The 15,303-nt window shown below is 46.4% G+C and overlaps 1 protein-coding gene across 2 annotated transcripts in view; it reads left to right on the top strand.

Moving 5' to 3' along the window:
• The window catches only part of PLCH2 (phospholipase C eta 2), a 102,524-nt gene that overhangs the window by 54,703 nt on the left and 32,518 nt on the right, over positions 1-15,303 (top strand). The window contains exons 3-5 of one of the 2 annotated variants that reach the window (XM_064172365.1): positions 8,877-9,023; positions 9,379-9,622; positions 10,131-10,260. In XM_064172365.1, coding sequence (XP_064028435.1) covers positions 8,877-9,023; positions 9,379-9,622; positions 10,131-10,260 — 521 coding nt within the window. Of the gene's footprint in view, positions 1-8,876; positions 9,024-9,378; positions 9,623-9,765; positions 10,261-15,303 lie in introns of those variants that run through there. The other variant, XM_064172364.1, reaches the window with a different exon arrangement.

Below are 15,303 nucleotides of genomic sequence, written 5' to 3'. Positions count from 1 at the left end.
AGCTGTAACATGTCACCAAAATCCCTTGACTGGATAGGGCAGAACCAGGGCTTTGGGATTAGTGCCTGTGATGGATTTAGGATTTGAAGCAAACATGTGTTGCTGTGTTTGTATGGTGTAGAGTTTTTACTGCCTGGAGGGAAATGTTCTTGCTTTTGTCAGGGTTGTCCATTAAAATGGTGAGGAGAACCTCCTGAGAGAAGATGAGGATTGGTACAATGGTATTTTGAAGAGCTGTGTGAGAAGAAAATGCAATTGTTCTTCTGGTTTCAGACCTGGAGAGAGACTGAAGAGCTTAAGCACCTGGACAGATCCACAGTGAAAGGCAAGGGTGGCTCAGGAGGGAATGAAGGGGAATGGATTGTGCTAGTAACTTTGCACTCACTCACTGCAGTGGATATTGCTGGTGGGTTTTGAAGAGCAAGGAGAGTCCTCAGCAAGAGTGGGACTTGTAAAGCTACTGCTAATCAAATCTATAAAGAGCTTCTTGCATGTAGGAATTGCTCTGAGAAGGAGGAAGCAGCATGGAGAAGCCAACTGTAAGCTGGTGTTGTGTCTTGGTGGATGCTTAGCAGCTGGTAAAGGAAAATCCTCAAGAGGCCTTTCTGTCCAGAAATGGATTTAGCTGTTTACCTTCTTGCCTCGTGGCCCTGCCTGTGCCCACCATGTGTCTTTTTTCAAATGTTGAACTGAAACCCACCCACTCCCTAGCTCCAGAGCTCGTTGGCATTTCCATAGTCTCATTCTGAACAAGGGCTTAAATCCACTGGGAAACTGCAACAATCCCCAGGACACCCCTGGATTTTGGAAGTCACGGATTACCTTGGGTCTTCCTGATTGTGCTTTTAGGCTGTTGCTTTGAGTGTGTATCCTGCAGAGTCTTGATGTCTGTTGAAGGCCTCAGTGCTCGTGTGCAGTTCTGAAGCTGCCCTTTCTCTTGGATATGGATGCCTCAAAGTCTCCCTTGCTTCGGAATAAGTTCTCGGTGGCCCGGCTGGCTGAAGAGTTTTTCTGGGTTGGTGGCAGCATTGTAGCTTCTCCAAGATGGAAAATCGGCCACTTTGGTAAGCTGCAGGCGGAGCACCTGCCCCTGAGCTGAACAGGCTGCTATCATCTTTACAGTGAGGGTGCTGAGACACTGGCACAGGTTTCCCAGGGAGGTTGTGGCTCCACAACCTCCCTGGAGGTGTTCAGGACCAGGTTGTATGAGGCTTTGAGCAACCTGTTCTAGTGGGAGATTTCCCTGCCTATGTTGGGGGGGTGGAACTGGATGATCTTTGAGGTCCCTCTCCACCTAAACCATTCTATGATACTATCTGGAAAGCTTTCGTGTTTAATCTTTAGTGACACCTCTGTCTAGCAGGAGAAGTGGGGAGCAAGGACTAGTCCAATGTTGTTTCATGTGGTTGGTTGTTCAGTTCTTTTGATCTTCAAGAACATCTCAGTTCCATTTCCTCACTGATCTCTTACATTCTGGAATAGCAAATGCAGAGTTGTGTGTTGTGAACTGTGCAGAGCTTTTGGAAGTTTCTGTTGCACAGGGAGGGTTTATCTCCTTCTCCATACCCACACTAAGCAGGTTTGCTGTCTGCCAGCATTTCTCCATCTCCTATCTCTTTGGTTTTTCATGCAGTATTTGTACTTTTCAGGCTTTGAGCATTTAGAAGTATCTCTGTCTTCCTCCATTGTAGGTCCCAGGACTCTGGGCACGTTGTTGTCTGCACACTGATATACAAGAGCAAAGTTCTTCAGCTTCTCTAGCTGCCAGAGAAGGGTCTGGTTTTGCTTCAAGCAACCTCTCTCTTAAATAGCTGATAAAACCAGCAGGTCCAGTTGGAATTGGCCAGAGAAAGGAGATGCTTCCTAGTCTAGTAACTGCATTTTAATAACAGTCTTCTTCAGCCACTTATGGAGTAAGGAAATCTTCTCTGACCTTGACTAGAATCACCTCTTGCCATGGAAGGACACTGTTGTCCTACTCATCAGCTTCACCAATCAAAGATATTTTGTCTCCACCTTCCTTGTTCAAAAGAGAGTTTGAAAACTGCTGGAAGTTTTCACTTCTGCATTTCCCTCGATCCGGCTGGCTGGTAGAGGGAGAGCTGACAGACTGACCTCAAATTAGGCACCTAATTTCCCAAGGATTAAGGGCATCTCTCCTTCTGCTGATATCTCCTTAGAGGTTGTGAGCTCTGAGGTTGGCTTCTGTCCTGCATTCTCTCTCTTATGCAACACACAGGAGTATTCTTTTGCAGAGATGAAAAATCTTTCAAGATGCTTTAAGGGTTTTATTTGGTTGTTTGGAGTTTTTTTGCCAATGAAAAAGAAGTGTCCTGAAAAGATTGTGCCAACCCAGGTCCTGCACCTGGTTGGGTACAATCCCAAGCACAGCTCCAGGCTGGGTGGGGAATGGCTGAGAGCAGCCCTAAGAAACAGAATCTGGGGGTCTGGGGTGATGAAAAGCTCAACAGGAGCCTGCAGTGTGAGTGCAGCCCAGACAGCAACCCTGTGCTGGGCTGCAGTAAGAGCAGTGTGGGCAGCAGGGCAAGGGAGGGGATTCTGCCCCTTGCCTCTGCTCTCCTCAGACCCCATTTGGAGTCCTCTATGCAGTTCTGGAGCCCCCAACACAAGCAGGACACGGAACTGTTTGAGCCAGTCCAGAGGAGGGCCACGAAGATGCTCAGAGTGCTGCAGCAGCTCTGCTCTGAGGACAGGCTGAGAGAGTTGGGGCTCTGCAGCCTGGAGAAGAGAGAAGGCTTCAAGGAGACCTTGGAGTGGCCTTCCAGTATCTGAAGGGGCCTACAGGAGGGCTGGTGGGGGGACTATTGACAAGGTCTGGTAATGACAGGATGAGGAGGAATGGAATTGAACTGGCAGAGGGGAGATTGAAACTGGATGTTAGGAAGAAGTTCTATTCAGTGAGGGTGGTGAGACAGTGGTACAGGTTGCCCAGGGAAGTTGTGGCTGCTCCGTCCCTGGAGGTGTTCAAGGCCAGGTTGGATGAGGCCTTGGGCAACCTGTTCTAGTGGGAGGTGCCCCTGCTTATAGCAGGGGGTTGGAACTAGCAGAGCTTTCAGGTCCCTTCCAACCTACACAAAAAAAAACAACCAACCAAAAACCCCGAAAAAGAAATTTTAATGAGGCTTAAGTCAGTGAGAGGAAACAGGAGGAAGAAAGTTCTAGCACTAAGAGAGTTGGTTTAAAAGGTGAGAAGGATCTGCTCACAAGGCTGGAGGGATGCAAAATGATACAAAACGAAGATTAATGAAGTTGGATGTGGTCTGCTTGCAAATTGGATCCTGGAGTAATGATGTGGAGCAGTCTGTCCTACCCCATCTCTGAGCACACAAAATACCCCAGGTTAACCCTTCAGCATCTCACTCCCTGCAGGAGAACATCTCCTTTCCTGCTTCTTCAGGGGGGTTAGTTCTAGAGGAGGATTTTTGATGGTTGGTTGGTTTTAGAATTATTTTTATCTGTTGACATGTGAGAGGTTTTTTTGTTACTGATTTTTGGGTTGGTTGGTTTGGGTTTGTTCTTTAATTTGGTAGTTTAGGTTGGTTTGGGCTTTTGTTATTGTTCTTTTTAGGGTCATCAGATTTGGTTTATTTTTTTGTCTTTTTGGGGGGAGGATTAGGTTGGTTTGGGGTTTTTTTGGTTTTTTTTTGGGGGGGGTTGGGCTTTTGATTTTTAGGGGCTTGAGATTTATTTGGAAGTAGGTTAGGTTGGTTTGAGGCTTTGTTGTTTGGGGTTTTTTGAGGGGATTGGGTTTTTGTTACTGTTTTTAGGGGCTTTAGTATTCTTGGAGGGAGGTTAGGTTGGTTTGGAGTTGTTTTTTTGGGGGGATTTGGCTTTTGTTTTTAGGGGGGTTAGATTTTTAGAGGGAGGTTAGGTTGGTTTGGGGCTTTGTTGTTGGGTTTTTTGGGGGGGTTGGGTTTTTGTTATTGATTTGGGATGGTTTAGGTTGGTTTTTTTTATTTCTCTGTTTGATTTGATTAGGTTTAATTCTTATTTCATTGGGTTTTTTTACTGCGTGTCTGTGAATGAAACTCCAGTAAGAACAGGTCCAGTTTTTATGTAAGAGAAAACTGAACCAGCACCTCCCTCCAGTGAGCATTTGTTGGAAGGTGAGGATTGCACTTTCAAATATGTGATTATAAAGGATAAATAGATGGAAAATAAGTAAAGTTTAAAGACTAAAAATAGATGGGGATGATTTGCCTCCTTGATGAGCCACAGGATGCTGAATTCTCAGTGTAACAGAAGTTGTTTTTAATAGCAGTTCATTTGATTCATAAGCAATGTGTCAAGCAGGAATTACTACTGATGTGATCCTTTAGTGTAGGTGCCTGTGGAAGGAGCAAATTAGGTTGCTGTAGCCAACAGTTAATGCTGAAGCCCCTGTAATGAGAGCCGTTGCTTGACTGAATGTCTTCAGGGTTGCAAGTGACATTCAGGGAGCCTTTATTGTGACAGTGGAGTGATGAACTGTCATGGAGATTCCTCCAGCTCACAGAAATCAATTGTACAGTTCCAATGCAGGCTTTTCCAAATGTCTTCTGATTCCAAGGCTTTGCAGCTGAACAGAATCCCTGCCACACTGCACTGCATCTATTCTCTGTATTGCCTGCTTTATATCAGTATATTTCTATCTTGGTTTTTAAAAGACTTGATGCCTCCTGACTGAACCAGAACTGATGATATTCCTGGCAGGAATAGTTGGAGCCAGTCAGTTCTTTATTGGTTTACCTCTTGAGCCAGTTCTAGCTGCAAAACCCAGAGAGGTGGTGGAGTCTCCTCTGGAGATCCTCCAAACACCTGGACGCAGTTCTGTTCAGCCTGCTGTACTTGAACCTGTTTTAGCAGAGGGGTTGGATTGAATAATCTCCACAGCTCCCTTCCAACCCCTTCTATTCTGCTAAAACCATTTCCAGTGACACTTTTACCCCTTCAGTGGGTTTGCAGTGCTGGCTGCATGACAACTGTGGGAGTCCTCTGCCTGCTGTTGTGGTTCAGTGACACTGGAAGGGAGCAGCTTGCAGTGAACAAGTACTGGAGGGCTTTCTCTAGGCTCCTAAGGATGCTGCATCTGAAGAGAGAGAAGCCTCTGAAATTCCTCCTCCTCTTAGAGCAGTGGTTGTTTTGAAGCCTACATCTTGTCAGAGTTGATTCCAGGGCAGTCCTCAGCAGCTTTGTGTGGTGCTGACCAGGAGACAAGCCTAAGGCCAGAGCTGTGCAACCTAACCTGCAGCCATACTGAACTTTGGACCTGCATCTTTTGGCCACGCTGCTCCGGGTATAAAAATACTCAATGACTCAATCCTTCATCCTTCTTTTCATCCTCACATGCTAAACTACTCCCACTCCTTCCCACATTTACATCAAACCCAGAACCTCCTCAAACACAACGATGCTGCTGAACCATAACTAATTAATTAACAGACATTGAAACATCTTTTGAACACTGAGGCTGAAATTGGGCTCATTTTCCCCCCTCCCCCCCTCTTATCAGGACAAATGGTGTAGGGATTTATGATTTGTGGAGCTTTGTTGTTTATTGCTACTTTAAAAGTTTTTATAATCATCATAAATGTTACTATGAACTATGAGAAATCACTCGGGAGTCTTTTCGCTGCCACAGTCTGGTGTCATTTGGTAAGCACACAAGGATGGGACTGACTGTTCTGCAGCCCTCGTTGCTGCTCAGCTGTGACGCTGCTTTTTGCTGCAGCACACAGATCCATCTTCTCTCCACGCCTGCCTTTGGTCCAGATGCAAATTGAGGCAGCTCATTAGATCAAAAGAGAGCTGAACCTCAACTGGGTTCTGCAAAACAAGGTGCTGTCGAAGTGCAAGCCACTATTAAAGCAAGAAGAAAACTTCAGCCTTAATTGAAGATAGCCAGGAGCCTTTTCTTCCCCCAAAATTATTCGTTGCAAGGCAGGGATTTTTATTTGAAGTACAGAAGTAAATCCTTAAAGAAGGTGTCTGAATAATGGGAAGGAAAAGCAGGTCTACTTGTCCTCTCCTCAGCATGCTGGTCTCATTTGCAGGCTGTGAAAGACTTCAGAAACAAAGCATTTCATTTTTGGTTTGATATCAGCCCCACTATGATCTATTTAGTTAGTTTTGCCTCTGCTCATTTTTCTTCCCACCTCTCTGATGCTCTGAGCTGTCAGGCATGCAGACAGGTAAAACTCTGTGCTTCACTGCACATTTCCACTGAGACTGGACATTAGAAACAAATTCTCTGCAGGGAGGATGAGGAGACTCTGGGACAAGTTGCCCAGGGAGATTGTTGTGCCCTCTCCCTAGAGAGGTTCAATGTCAGCTTGGTGACCTGGGCTAGCCGGAGGTGTCCTTGCACATGGCAGGGGATTGAAAGTGGATGATGATTAAGGTCTTTTCCAACCCAAACCATTCTATCAATTTCTGGCTGTGTGGTCATAGGATTCAAAGAGCAAGAGTGTTACCTCTTCCAGCTGCAGGCAGCTTGCTCTTATCTTGTTCTTAATTGAACACCTTCTCTCTGGAACTAGTTTATCACTATAAACAATGTACTTCCCAGAACGTGCCTCGGAATTTAATTTGCCTTGTGTTAGCAGTGCTTTGCTTTCACATTAATCTTGTTGAACCTTCTTTTGTGGAGTAAATTAATTGAATTTGTCTGAATCTGAGCTCTAAAGCTCAGGAGTGGCAGCATTTTAAAAATTTCTAATTCTTTTTACTCTGCCCTGCTTCTGTTGAGGGCTTTTGCTTCTGTGTGAGAGGTAGACTTGGATCACTCCAAGGACAGGACAAGGGCTAATGGGTTTAAAGTGGGAGAGAGGAGATTCAAACTAGGTGTTAGGAAAGGGTTATTTACAGTGAGGAAAGGGACCTCAAAGATCATCCAGTTCCAAGCCCCTGCCATAGGCAGGCACACCTCCCACTGGAACAGGCTTCCCAGGGACATTGTAGATGCTCCCTCCCTGGAGGTGTTCAGGGTCAGGTTGGATGAGGCCTTGGGCAGCCTGTTCTAGAGGAAGGTGTCCCTGCTTTATGGCAGAGGCTTGGAACTGGCTGAGCTTTGAGGTCCCTTCCAACCTAAACCATTCTATGATTCTACTTGTGGTGGTTTCAGTGTGTTTTGGGATCTATGGAATAAGTGGTTTGGCATGGGCACTGTTCTGTCTCTAATTTACATGCACAGTGGTGAAAGGGGAGCCTGACCTCAGAATTTGCTTGTGTTTATGTATGACTGTAGCAAATGGCTGATGTGTATGAGTGTTCATTCTTCTCTCTAAGTCACTGACACTTCTCATCTCCAGGTCTAGAAAAATCTATAAATACATTGGACATGGTAATGGGTTTAATTTTCCTGAAACAGGCCAGGCAGAAAAACCACAGGAAAATGTGGTCACAGGCTGTGCTCTGTCGTGATGGGGAATAAATGGGAGAGCTGGCAGAGCAGGAGGGGCTGCCTCTGTGCCTGGGATGCAGCCAGGCACTTGCCATTTGCGTTAATGCTGTCAGGCTCCCTGGACAGATGACTCTCAAAAGGTTGTCTCCTGTGTGGCAGGCTCAGGCATGGCCCTAGCTGGCCTCCCAGGGGCTGCACATGGAAGCACCTCTGTTTACCAGCAGTTCCCAAGACAAGGAAGGGAGACCCTCAATTTAAGAAAGATGTTGAAGTGCTGGAATATGTCCAGAGAAGGGCAGCAAGGCTGGTGAGGGAAGGCCTGGAACACAGCCCTGTGAGGAGAGGCTGAGGATGCCTCTGAAGCCAGGAGAGGAGGAAGCTCAGGGCAGACCTCATTGCTTCTGCAACCACCTGAAAGGAGGTTGTAGCAAGGTGGGGTTGGTCTCTTCTGCCAGGCAACTAGGGACAGAACAAGGGGACACAGCCTCAAGCTGTGCCAGGGCAGGTTCAGGCTGGATGTTAGGAAGAAATTCTTCATGGAAAGAGGATTGGCATTGGAATGGGCTGCCCGGGAAGGTGGTGGAGTCACTGTCCCTGGGGGTGTTTAAGAGGAGAAGCATTTAGTGCCAGGGTTTAGTTGGAAGATTGAACTCAATATTAGAGGTCTTTTCCAACCTGATTAATTCTGTGATTGTGAGATCTGCTAAGCTGGGCAGAGCTCTTTGAGGCACCTGCTTCTGGTGCCTCTTGCTTTGATGGTCACTGGCTGCACTAGGTTATGTTGCCAGGTCCCTGGGAGAGGGACGGGTTTGAAGAACCCAGAGACACTAAGTACAGTATAGGTGAAAAGCCTCCTCCTAGGAGCGGGTGGGTTGAAGTGATTCAAGGAGAGAAAAACCTCCTAGATTCTTACTGCAACATCTAGAAGCAAATTTGTAGGGTCAATGACCCTACAAATCAAGGAAGGGTGTCTACAGACAGGGCAAAGTGGAATGGCTTGACCCTGAGACAGAGAAGGGTTAGAATGGAGCTGAGGAAGAAGTTCTTCTGTATGAAGGCGGTGAGACTCTGGAACCCTGGAAGGGAGTGAGCCACAGGGAAACTGTGGCTGCCTCCTGCCTGGGGATGTTCAAGGCCAAGCTGGATCAAGCCTTGAGCAGCTGAGTCTAGTTGAAAGATATCCCTGCGCATGGTTGGAGTAGATGATCTCTGAAGTCCTTTCCAAACTTAGCCATTTTATGATTCAAATGTAAAGATTTACTCATGTTATAGGACCCAACAGTATAAAATACTGATAGCTGTACTGAGTGCCTCCCCCAGAGCTCTGATCAGTGCAAATAACATCTTCTGCCTCTTGTTCTTGCAGCCTCTTCCCAAGAAGTGTCATTTACTTGGTGTCTTTTCTTCCTGTAAAGATGATTCTTAAAAGGAGCAAAGTTGAACTTACTGCTGTCAATTCCTTTTTTCTCTTCAGTGGAAAGATGTATGAGTTCCATGCAGGCTGGTACCCAGATGATCAAGCTCCGTGGTGGCTCCAAAGGGCTGGTTCGCTTCTACTACTTGGATGAGCACAAGTCCTGCATTCGCTGGAGACCCTCTCGGAAGAACGAGAAAGCCAAAAGTGAGTCTCAGCCACAGAACCTTCCTGCTGATCCCTCCTAGCAGCCTGCCCTCTTGCAAACAAGCAGGCAGGAAGGATTTGGCTCACTCACAGGTTATCAGGAAGAACACTGTACCTGAATCTGAATGGCAGGAAATGTCTGTGTGATCCATAGTTAATGGAGATGAAATTGCTGCTCTTTGCTAAGCAGGCTGCAGCAGTGTAGGGTGTTGTGAATTGGTTGCAGGCAAAAGCTGTGCAAGTTGAAGACCTTGCAGCATGAGGCTTGGGTGTTTCCTCCACAGGATAAGTGCACCCTGTCTGGCCTAGGCCATACACACAGTCACTAATGAGCTGCATGCTTCTGTCATTCCAGTTTCTATCGACTCTATCCAGGAGGTCTGTGAGGGGAAGCAATCGGAGATCTTCCAGCGCTATGCTGATGGCAGCTTCGATCCCAACTGCTGCTTCAGCATCTACTATGGAGACCATATGGAATCCCTTGACCTGGTGTCTTCCAGTGGAGAGGAAGCACGCACCTGGATCACAGGGCTGAAGTATCTGATGGCAGGGATCAGTGATGAAGACAGCCTCTCAAAACGCCAGAGGACCAGAGACCAATATCCTTCTGATACTATCTGAGAGCATTGCCTGGTGGTGGGGAGCTACCAGTGGCATGAGTATTTGTTCTGTAAAAGAGAGCTCTAGTTGTAGAGCTTCAAAGCAGTTCCTACTGTATTCCCTGTTTCCAGAGACACAGAAGAGGAATCCTTCAAGAGGATTGTTCTGGGTGGGATGTGGAGATGAGTGACTGGAGTGGACTGCAGGACACACAGGTGCTGTTACTCCCAGTGTCCATTTCCCCTAGTTGTACAAGACAAAGTGTGGTGCAACAGGGAATTTGCTAAGAAGCTACTACTCCTGTGCTGTAGAGTGAGTAAGGAGCATGTGTTGTATGTTAAGCATAGCAAGTCTAGAAACTGTTACTGAAATAACACAAGGAGACTTCTGTATTGCCTCTTTCATTCTCAGGCTCGTTTATAGCCTCTCCTACCACAGAAAAAAAATAACATGCACATTCAGAAATATCCTTTCGTGTTCCATCCTGCTCCTTAACTCCTGTTCAATGTGGTTGAAGCAGACATTTGATGAGGCAGACAAAAATGGAGATGGCAGTCTGAGTATTAGTGAAGTGCTCCAGCTAATGCACAAACTGAACGTCAACCTGCCCCGGCAGAAAGTCAAGCAGATGTTTAAGGTAAGAGACTGAAATGTATTTCTTAGTAGAAGAACAAGGATTGAGCTGCTGGAGCTCTGACATGAAGTCTAGTAGGAGAGATTGCAAATACTTCAGCAGCTGGTTTGTTTCCACTCTGCTGGGAGATACTACACAGTCCATTTGGTAAATTGAGAAGAGCTCCAGAAATGCAGCTCAGAGAAATTGTTATTCATAGGAACAGGCCTTACATCAGGTACCTTCTGCTCTTATATAACATGAAGGCACATGCTGCAACGATTGGTTTTCTGCTGTACTTGTTGATCTGAGTCATGTTTCCTCCTCTCATTGCCTTTTGTCTATTGAACATAACCTAGTGAAGTATCCAATAGCCTCCAATAATTGCTGCTAATAAAAGCTTCCATATCTGGCATGGGTTGGGGTCTTTTTGCAATACTAAGAGCTGTTTGTTTCACTTTGCATTCTACTGATCTTGGCCCAATTTCATAGAATCAGTCAGAGCTGGAAGGGACCACAAGGATCAGCCAGTTCCACCCTCCCTGCCATGGGCAGGGTCACTTCACACTAGATCAGGCTGCCCACAGCCTCATCCAGCCTGGCCTTAAACACCTCCAGGGATGAGGCTTCCACCATCTCCATGGGCAACCCATTCCAGGCTCTCGCCACTCTCATGCTGAAGAACTTCTTCCTAGCATCCAGTCTGAATCTACCCATTTCCAGCTTTGTTCCATTCCCTCAAGTCTATCTGACAGCCTAAAAAGTCGCTCCCCAGCATTGTTGGGCCACTGACCTGTAGAGGTGTCTGTGCTTTTGTAAGCAGAGAGTGTGATGTGTGATGGACCTAAGCAGAAGCTGAATCAATAGTTTTCAGCAGACTGAACTGCCCTGCCCTGAGTCAGAGACATCTCAGCATCACCTTCCAGCAGCTCTGGTATTTTAGAGAATGTTTTCTTGGGGAGGCTGGGAGAGATTATTTGAAGAGGCATTTCAATGGCACTGGAAGGGATCAAATCCCTGTCTAGCAAAGGCTTTCCAAACAGTCTAGAGCCAGCCAAGGCAGTCTGTGTAGTGAGTAAGCTTTGCCTGACTTAAAGTAGAGAAATATTCTAAACCACATTTCATGAAGCAGGAATGGCCTAAGGTCACACTCAGATCTGTGCCAAGGCAAAGGTAATTCCCTTCTCTGATGCTTGCAGGCTGAGCTATCCTTTATTCTAAGCATTTACTGTCCAACTCCTGGGCAGCTTGCAATCAGCTTAAGACTGATTAAAAATTTCTTAAAGGTAATGTCTTCACTTCCCAAAACTTTTCTCTTGGTTGATTACTTTTTTTCTTGGTTTGATGAAATCTTACAGAATGGAACTGCCTGGACACATTTCCCCCCTCCCCTGTTGCTGTGTGGCTAGAAGCCCACTTTGCACCAAGCAGTCCTTTTGCTGTTGCTGAAGTGTAAATCTTTTTTTCTGTTTTTAATCTTTCCTTTAATGTACTGGGATGAGAACATTAGAAATATTCAGTCCTGTGAAATGGAAACCTGAAATGATATCAGAGTCTCTGGAATCATTTTACTGAAGGATTATGGCCTCTTAACTACAGCAGAAGAGAAGAGTGTTTGGGGAAAGTGCAGCTTGGAAGTCTTCTGGCTAGTTTGAGAAGGAAAAATTAGGCCTTGAAACTTTTCTTCTCTTCCATGCTCTATGGATTTATTTTAATGCCTCTGGGTTGGAAATATTTTTAACTTGCATCTCTTTCTTTCATCCTGCTGACAGCCGATGCTGAAGCCTGCCTGGTTGTTATGTGCAATGTAAATGCCTTTGTGGGTCCACAATGGTAAAATATGTTCAGAAGGAGCATGGAAAACAGGATAGCTCTGCAAACAGCAACTCAAGCTTATGGTGGAGAAGGGGAAGGGAAGGCTGTTGGGAAGCTTGCAGAAATTAGCTGATACAGGTTTTGTTTGGGGTATGCCCCAGGCTAATATCTTACCCATTGTTGGGGTGGTCTGTTGGTGAGGAGCAGAAAATCCAACAGAAGAAGATTGTAGCTAGGGGGGAAACTTAAAAAGAACTTTAGAAACAGACTTTAAGTATTGGAGTGTTTTGGGTTTTTTTCCCCCCTGTGTGCTAGTGAACAAAAGGAAACTGAAAGGTTTATAGCACAGAGATGCCTCAGGAAGCTGGTGCTCACTTGTCTCAGGCTGCTCTTGCTAAGCCAGCCTTCAGCTCAATAAAAAGTTTAACTGAGATGAGATGCTGGGCTCTAGGAGCTTGCAAATATCCTCTCCTTTGGGCCAGGCTGGATGAGGCCTTGAGAAACCTGTGCTAATGGGAAGTATCCCTGCCCTTGGCAGTGGGGTTGGAATTAGGTAATCTTTAAGGTTCCTTCCAATCCGAACCATTCCATGATCTGATGAATCTATAAGGACTTAGTTTGTGTCTTTCAGTTCTGCAAGTGAGGGATTCAGACTGCATGGTTCTGACCCTAAACAGTTTTACACGAGGCTATTGCATTAACCAGCAGGTTGTCCAAAACATATTTCCTGCCTGGTGAAAGTTCTCCATGTTCCAGAAGTGCTGGGAATCTTGTCTCTGCAGGAGCTTGTGCTGCTGTTAGGTCCTGGCTGATTCCATTCACAGAGCTGCTGCCTCTGGGGTGCAGACTGTGCCCTGTGACAGCACTGGAGGTGAGGACTTGTGAGCTGTTTTGGCTTTTCTGATGCACTGCCTGGACAGAGCACACAGATACCTTGAGACACATCATGTGCAGTTAGGTGCCTGCACATCTCACAGCTGGAGCATCAGCTGCTTGAGCACTACAGAATCATGCTAGTCATTGGGATTTCAGTAATTCAGTTCTGGGACACATTCCAGGCTCCAAAGCCTTTGGGAATTGTGGATGTACAGCCAGAGAAAGCCAAGAGGAGTTACCTATTCATTTTTTGGGTTCTTTCCCCTCCCCCCTCCCTGTTTTGTAGCAGCAAATACTGAGCATAGAGATACAGCTCAGTGAAGAGCTGAAATTGAAAACTCATTAAAATTAGTAGATTAAAGTGGCTCTGAACCATTAGGTTTGATGCAAGCCAAACAGAAGAGTCTGGGTAAAATCTTCCTGGGGAGGAAACTTTCCTGGGGAGAAAAATTGGCACTGACTTATGCTGTGTTCAAGTTTTGCTGTTTGTAAGCAGTGATGATGACTACACACATCAGGTGCTTTAGAAACACTGTTATCTAAGAGGACAAGGTTTGCTTTTTCCTCATGCAATGCATTATTGAAGCTGAGCTGGTCTCAAGTGAAAATGGAATTGCTATTTGGTAGCTTAGAATCAGAGTATTAAGTGGGCTTGGAATTAAAAACCCTCAAATTTCTTGGTTATTGAAATAGCTGCACCAAGTATTTTAGGATCTAATGGGGCAGACTATATGTGGGTCTTGAAGAAAGTTGCCTGGAATATTGTTTTTTCTAGTTAAAGTAGTGAGTTCAGATATTTTGCCATAGTTACTGAGGGAAAAGCCTTTTTGTTAGCTCTTCTTGCTCACAGATGCATTTTTCTACTCACCTGGGGCTGCTTTCTAAAGAAGCTTCATTTCTGACTTCACAACTCCTCATTCTTCCAGCCACTTCCTCCCCAGCACTGGCAGCTTCAGCGTTGTGGCTGCCACAGGCTCTGAGGCTGCTGCAGTCTGCTGCTGGGAAGGAGACGAAATAAGGAGGTTTGTCAGGATTCAAGAGTAGGAAGCAAGTGCAGGATGTCCTCTGGCAGCAAGGGAAGAGGAAGCTGTTTGTGGGAGCTTCGCAAGTCTCTGTGGGTGCTTTAAGATAAACTGCAGGGTCATGGCAGTTCTTTGTCTGGGCAATTAGCAGTGGAGTGATGCCAGCTTGCCAGGACAGAAGTGCTGTGGGAAGGCTGCTCAGTGCTGCTGTCTGAGCAGCACTCTCTAACTGGTACATGTGCATGCCTGGCAGTACCTGGATGAGATTCAGAGAGAAGGATGAAGAGTTGGCAAAAGTGTGCCTGGTCTATTTATGCAGTCATTTTTGTGGCCCAAAGTTTGCTTTAATATGTCTGCAGTGAAGGTGAGCATTGTGCTGACAGCTCCTTCATTGAGAACCAAGTGGGGAGTGCTGGGTAAGCATTTTTCCATTAAAATATACAGGTCTTATCTGTGCTATTAGGGAAACATTTGCAGCATTCCTCTCTCGTGCCTTCTTCTGGCAGAATTTCTCATTCAATGTTTTTTTTCCATGCTTGTAGGAGCAGGCTTTTAGGGAACAGTAATTCCATAATCTCTCCTACAAGTAGAATTCATAGAATGGCTTGGGTTGGAAGGGACCTTTAAGATCATCAGTTCGTTCCAACCTCCGTGCCATGGGCAGGGACACCTCTCACAAGCCCAGGTTGCCTAAGGACTCATCCAGCTTGGCACTGATCACCTTCAGGGAGGTTGTGGAGCACAGAATCACAGAATGTGACTACATTCTGTGATACTGTGCTCCACAGTCTCCCTGAGCAACCTGTTCCAGTGTTACACTGCCCTCACTCATAGAATAGAATCAACCAGGTTGGAAGAAACCTCCACGCTGAGCCAGCCCAACCTAGCACCCAGCCCTGGCCAATCAACCAGACCATGGCACTAAGTGCCCCAGCCAGGCTGTTCTTCAACACCTCCAGGGACAGTGACTCCACTTCCCTGGGCAGCCTATTCCAGTGCCAATCACTCTCTCTGGCAAGAACTGCCTCCTAACATCCAGCCTAGACCTCCCCTGGCACAGCTTGAGGCTGTGTCCCCTTCTTCTCTTGCTGCTTGCCTGGCAGCAGAGCCCAACCCCACCTGGCTACAGCCTCCCTGCAGGCAGCTGCAGACAGCAATGAGCTCTGCCCTGAGCCTCCTCTTCTGCAGGCTGCACACCTCCAGCTCCCTCAGCCTCTCCTCATAGGGCTGCACGTTTTTAATTGCAGCCTCTCTGTGCTTTCTTCTCCAATTCAGTGAGAGCCTTATTATTTTACTGCCCTTTTTGCTTAGAGAAGGAGTGAAGTAAGACAATCTCAGCCTGGGGCACTCTCCC

The sequence above is a fragment of the Pogoniulus pusillus genome, chromosome 36 (assembly GCF_015220805.1).
Source record: "Pogoniulus pusillus isolate bPogPus1 chromosome 36, bPogPus1.pri, whole genome shotgun sequence".
NCBI classification, from domain to species: Eukaryota; Metazoa; Chordata; class Aves; order Piciformes; family Lybiidae; genus Pogoniulus; species Pogoniulus pusillus.
This window is presented reverse-complemented; position numbering and strand designations above follow the sequence as displayed.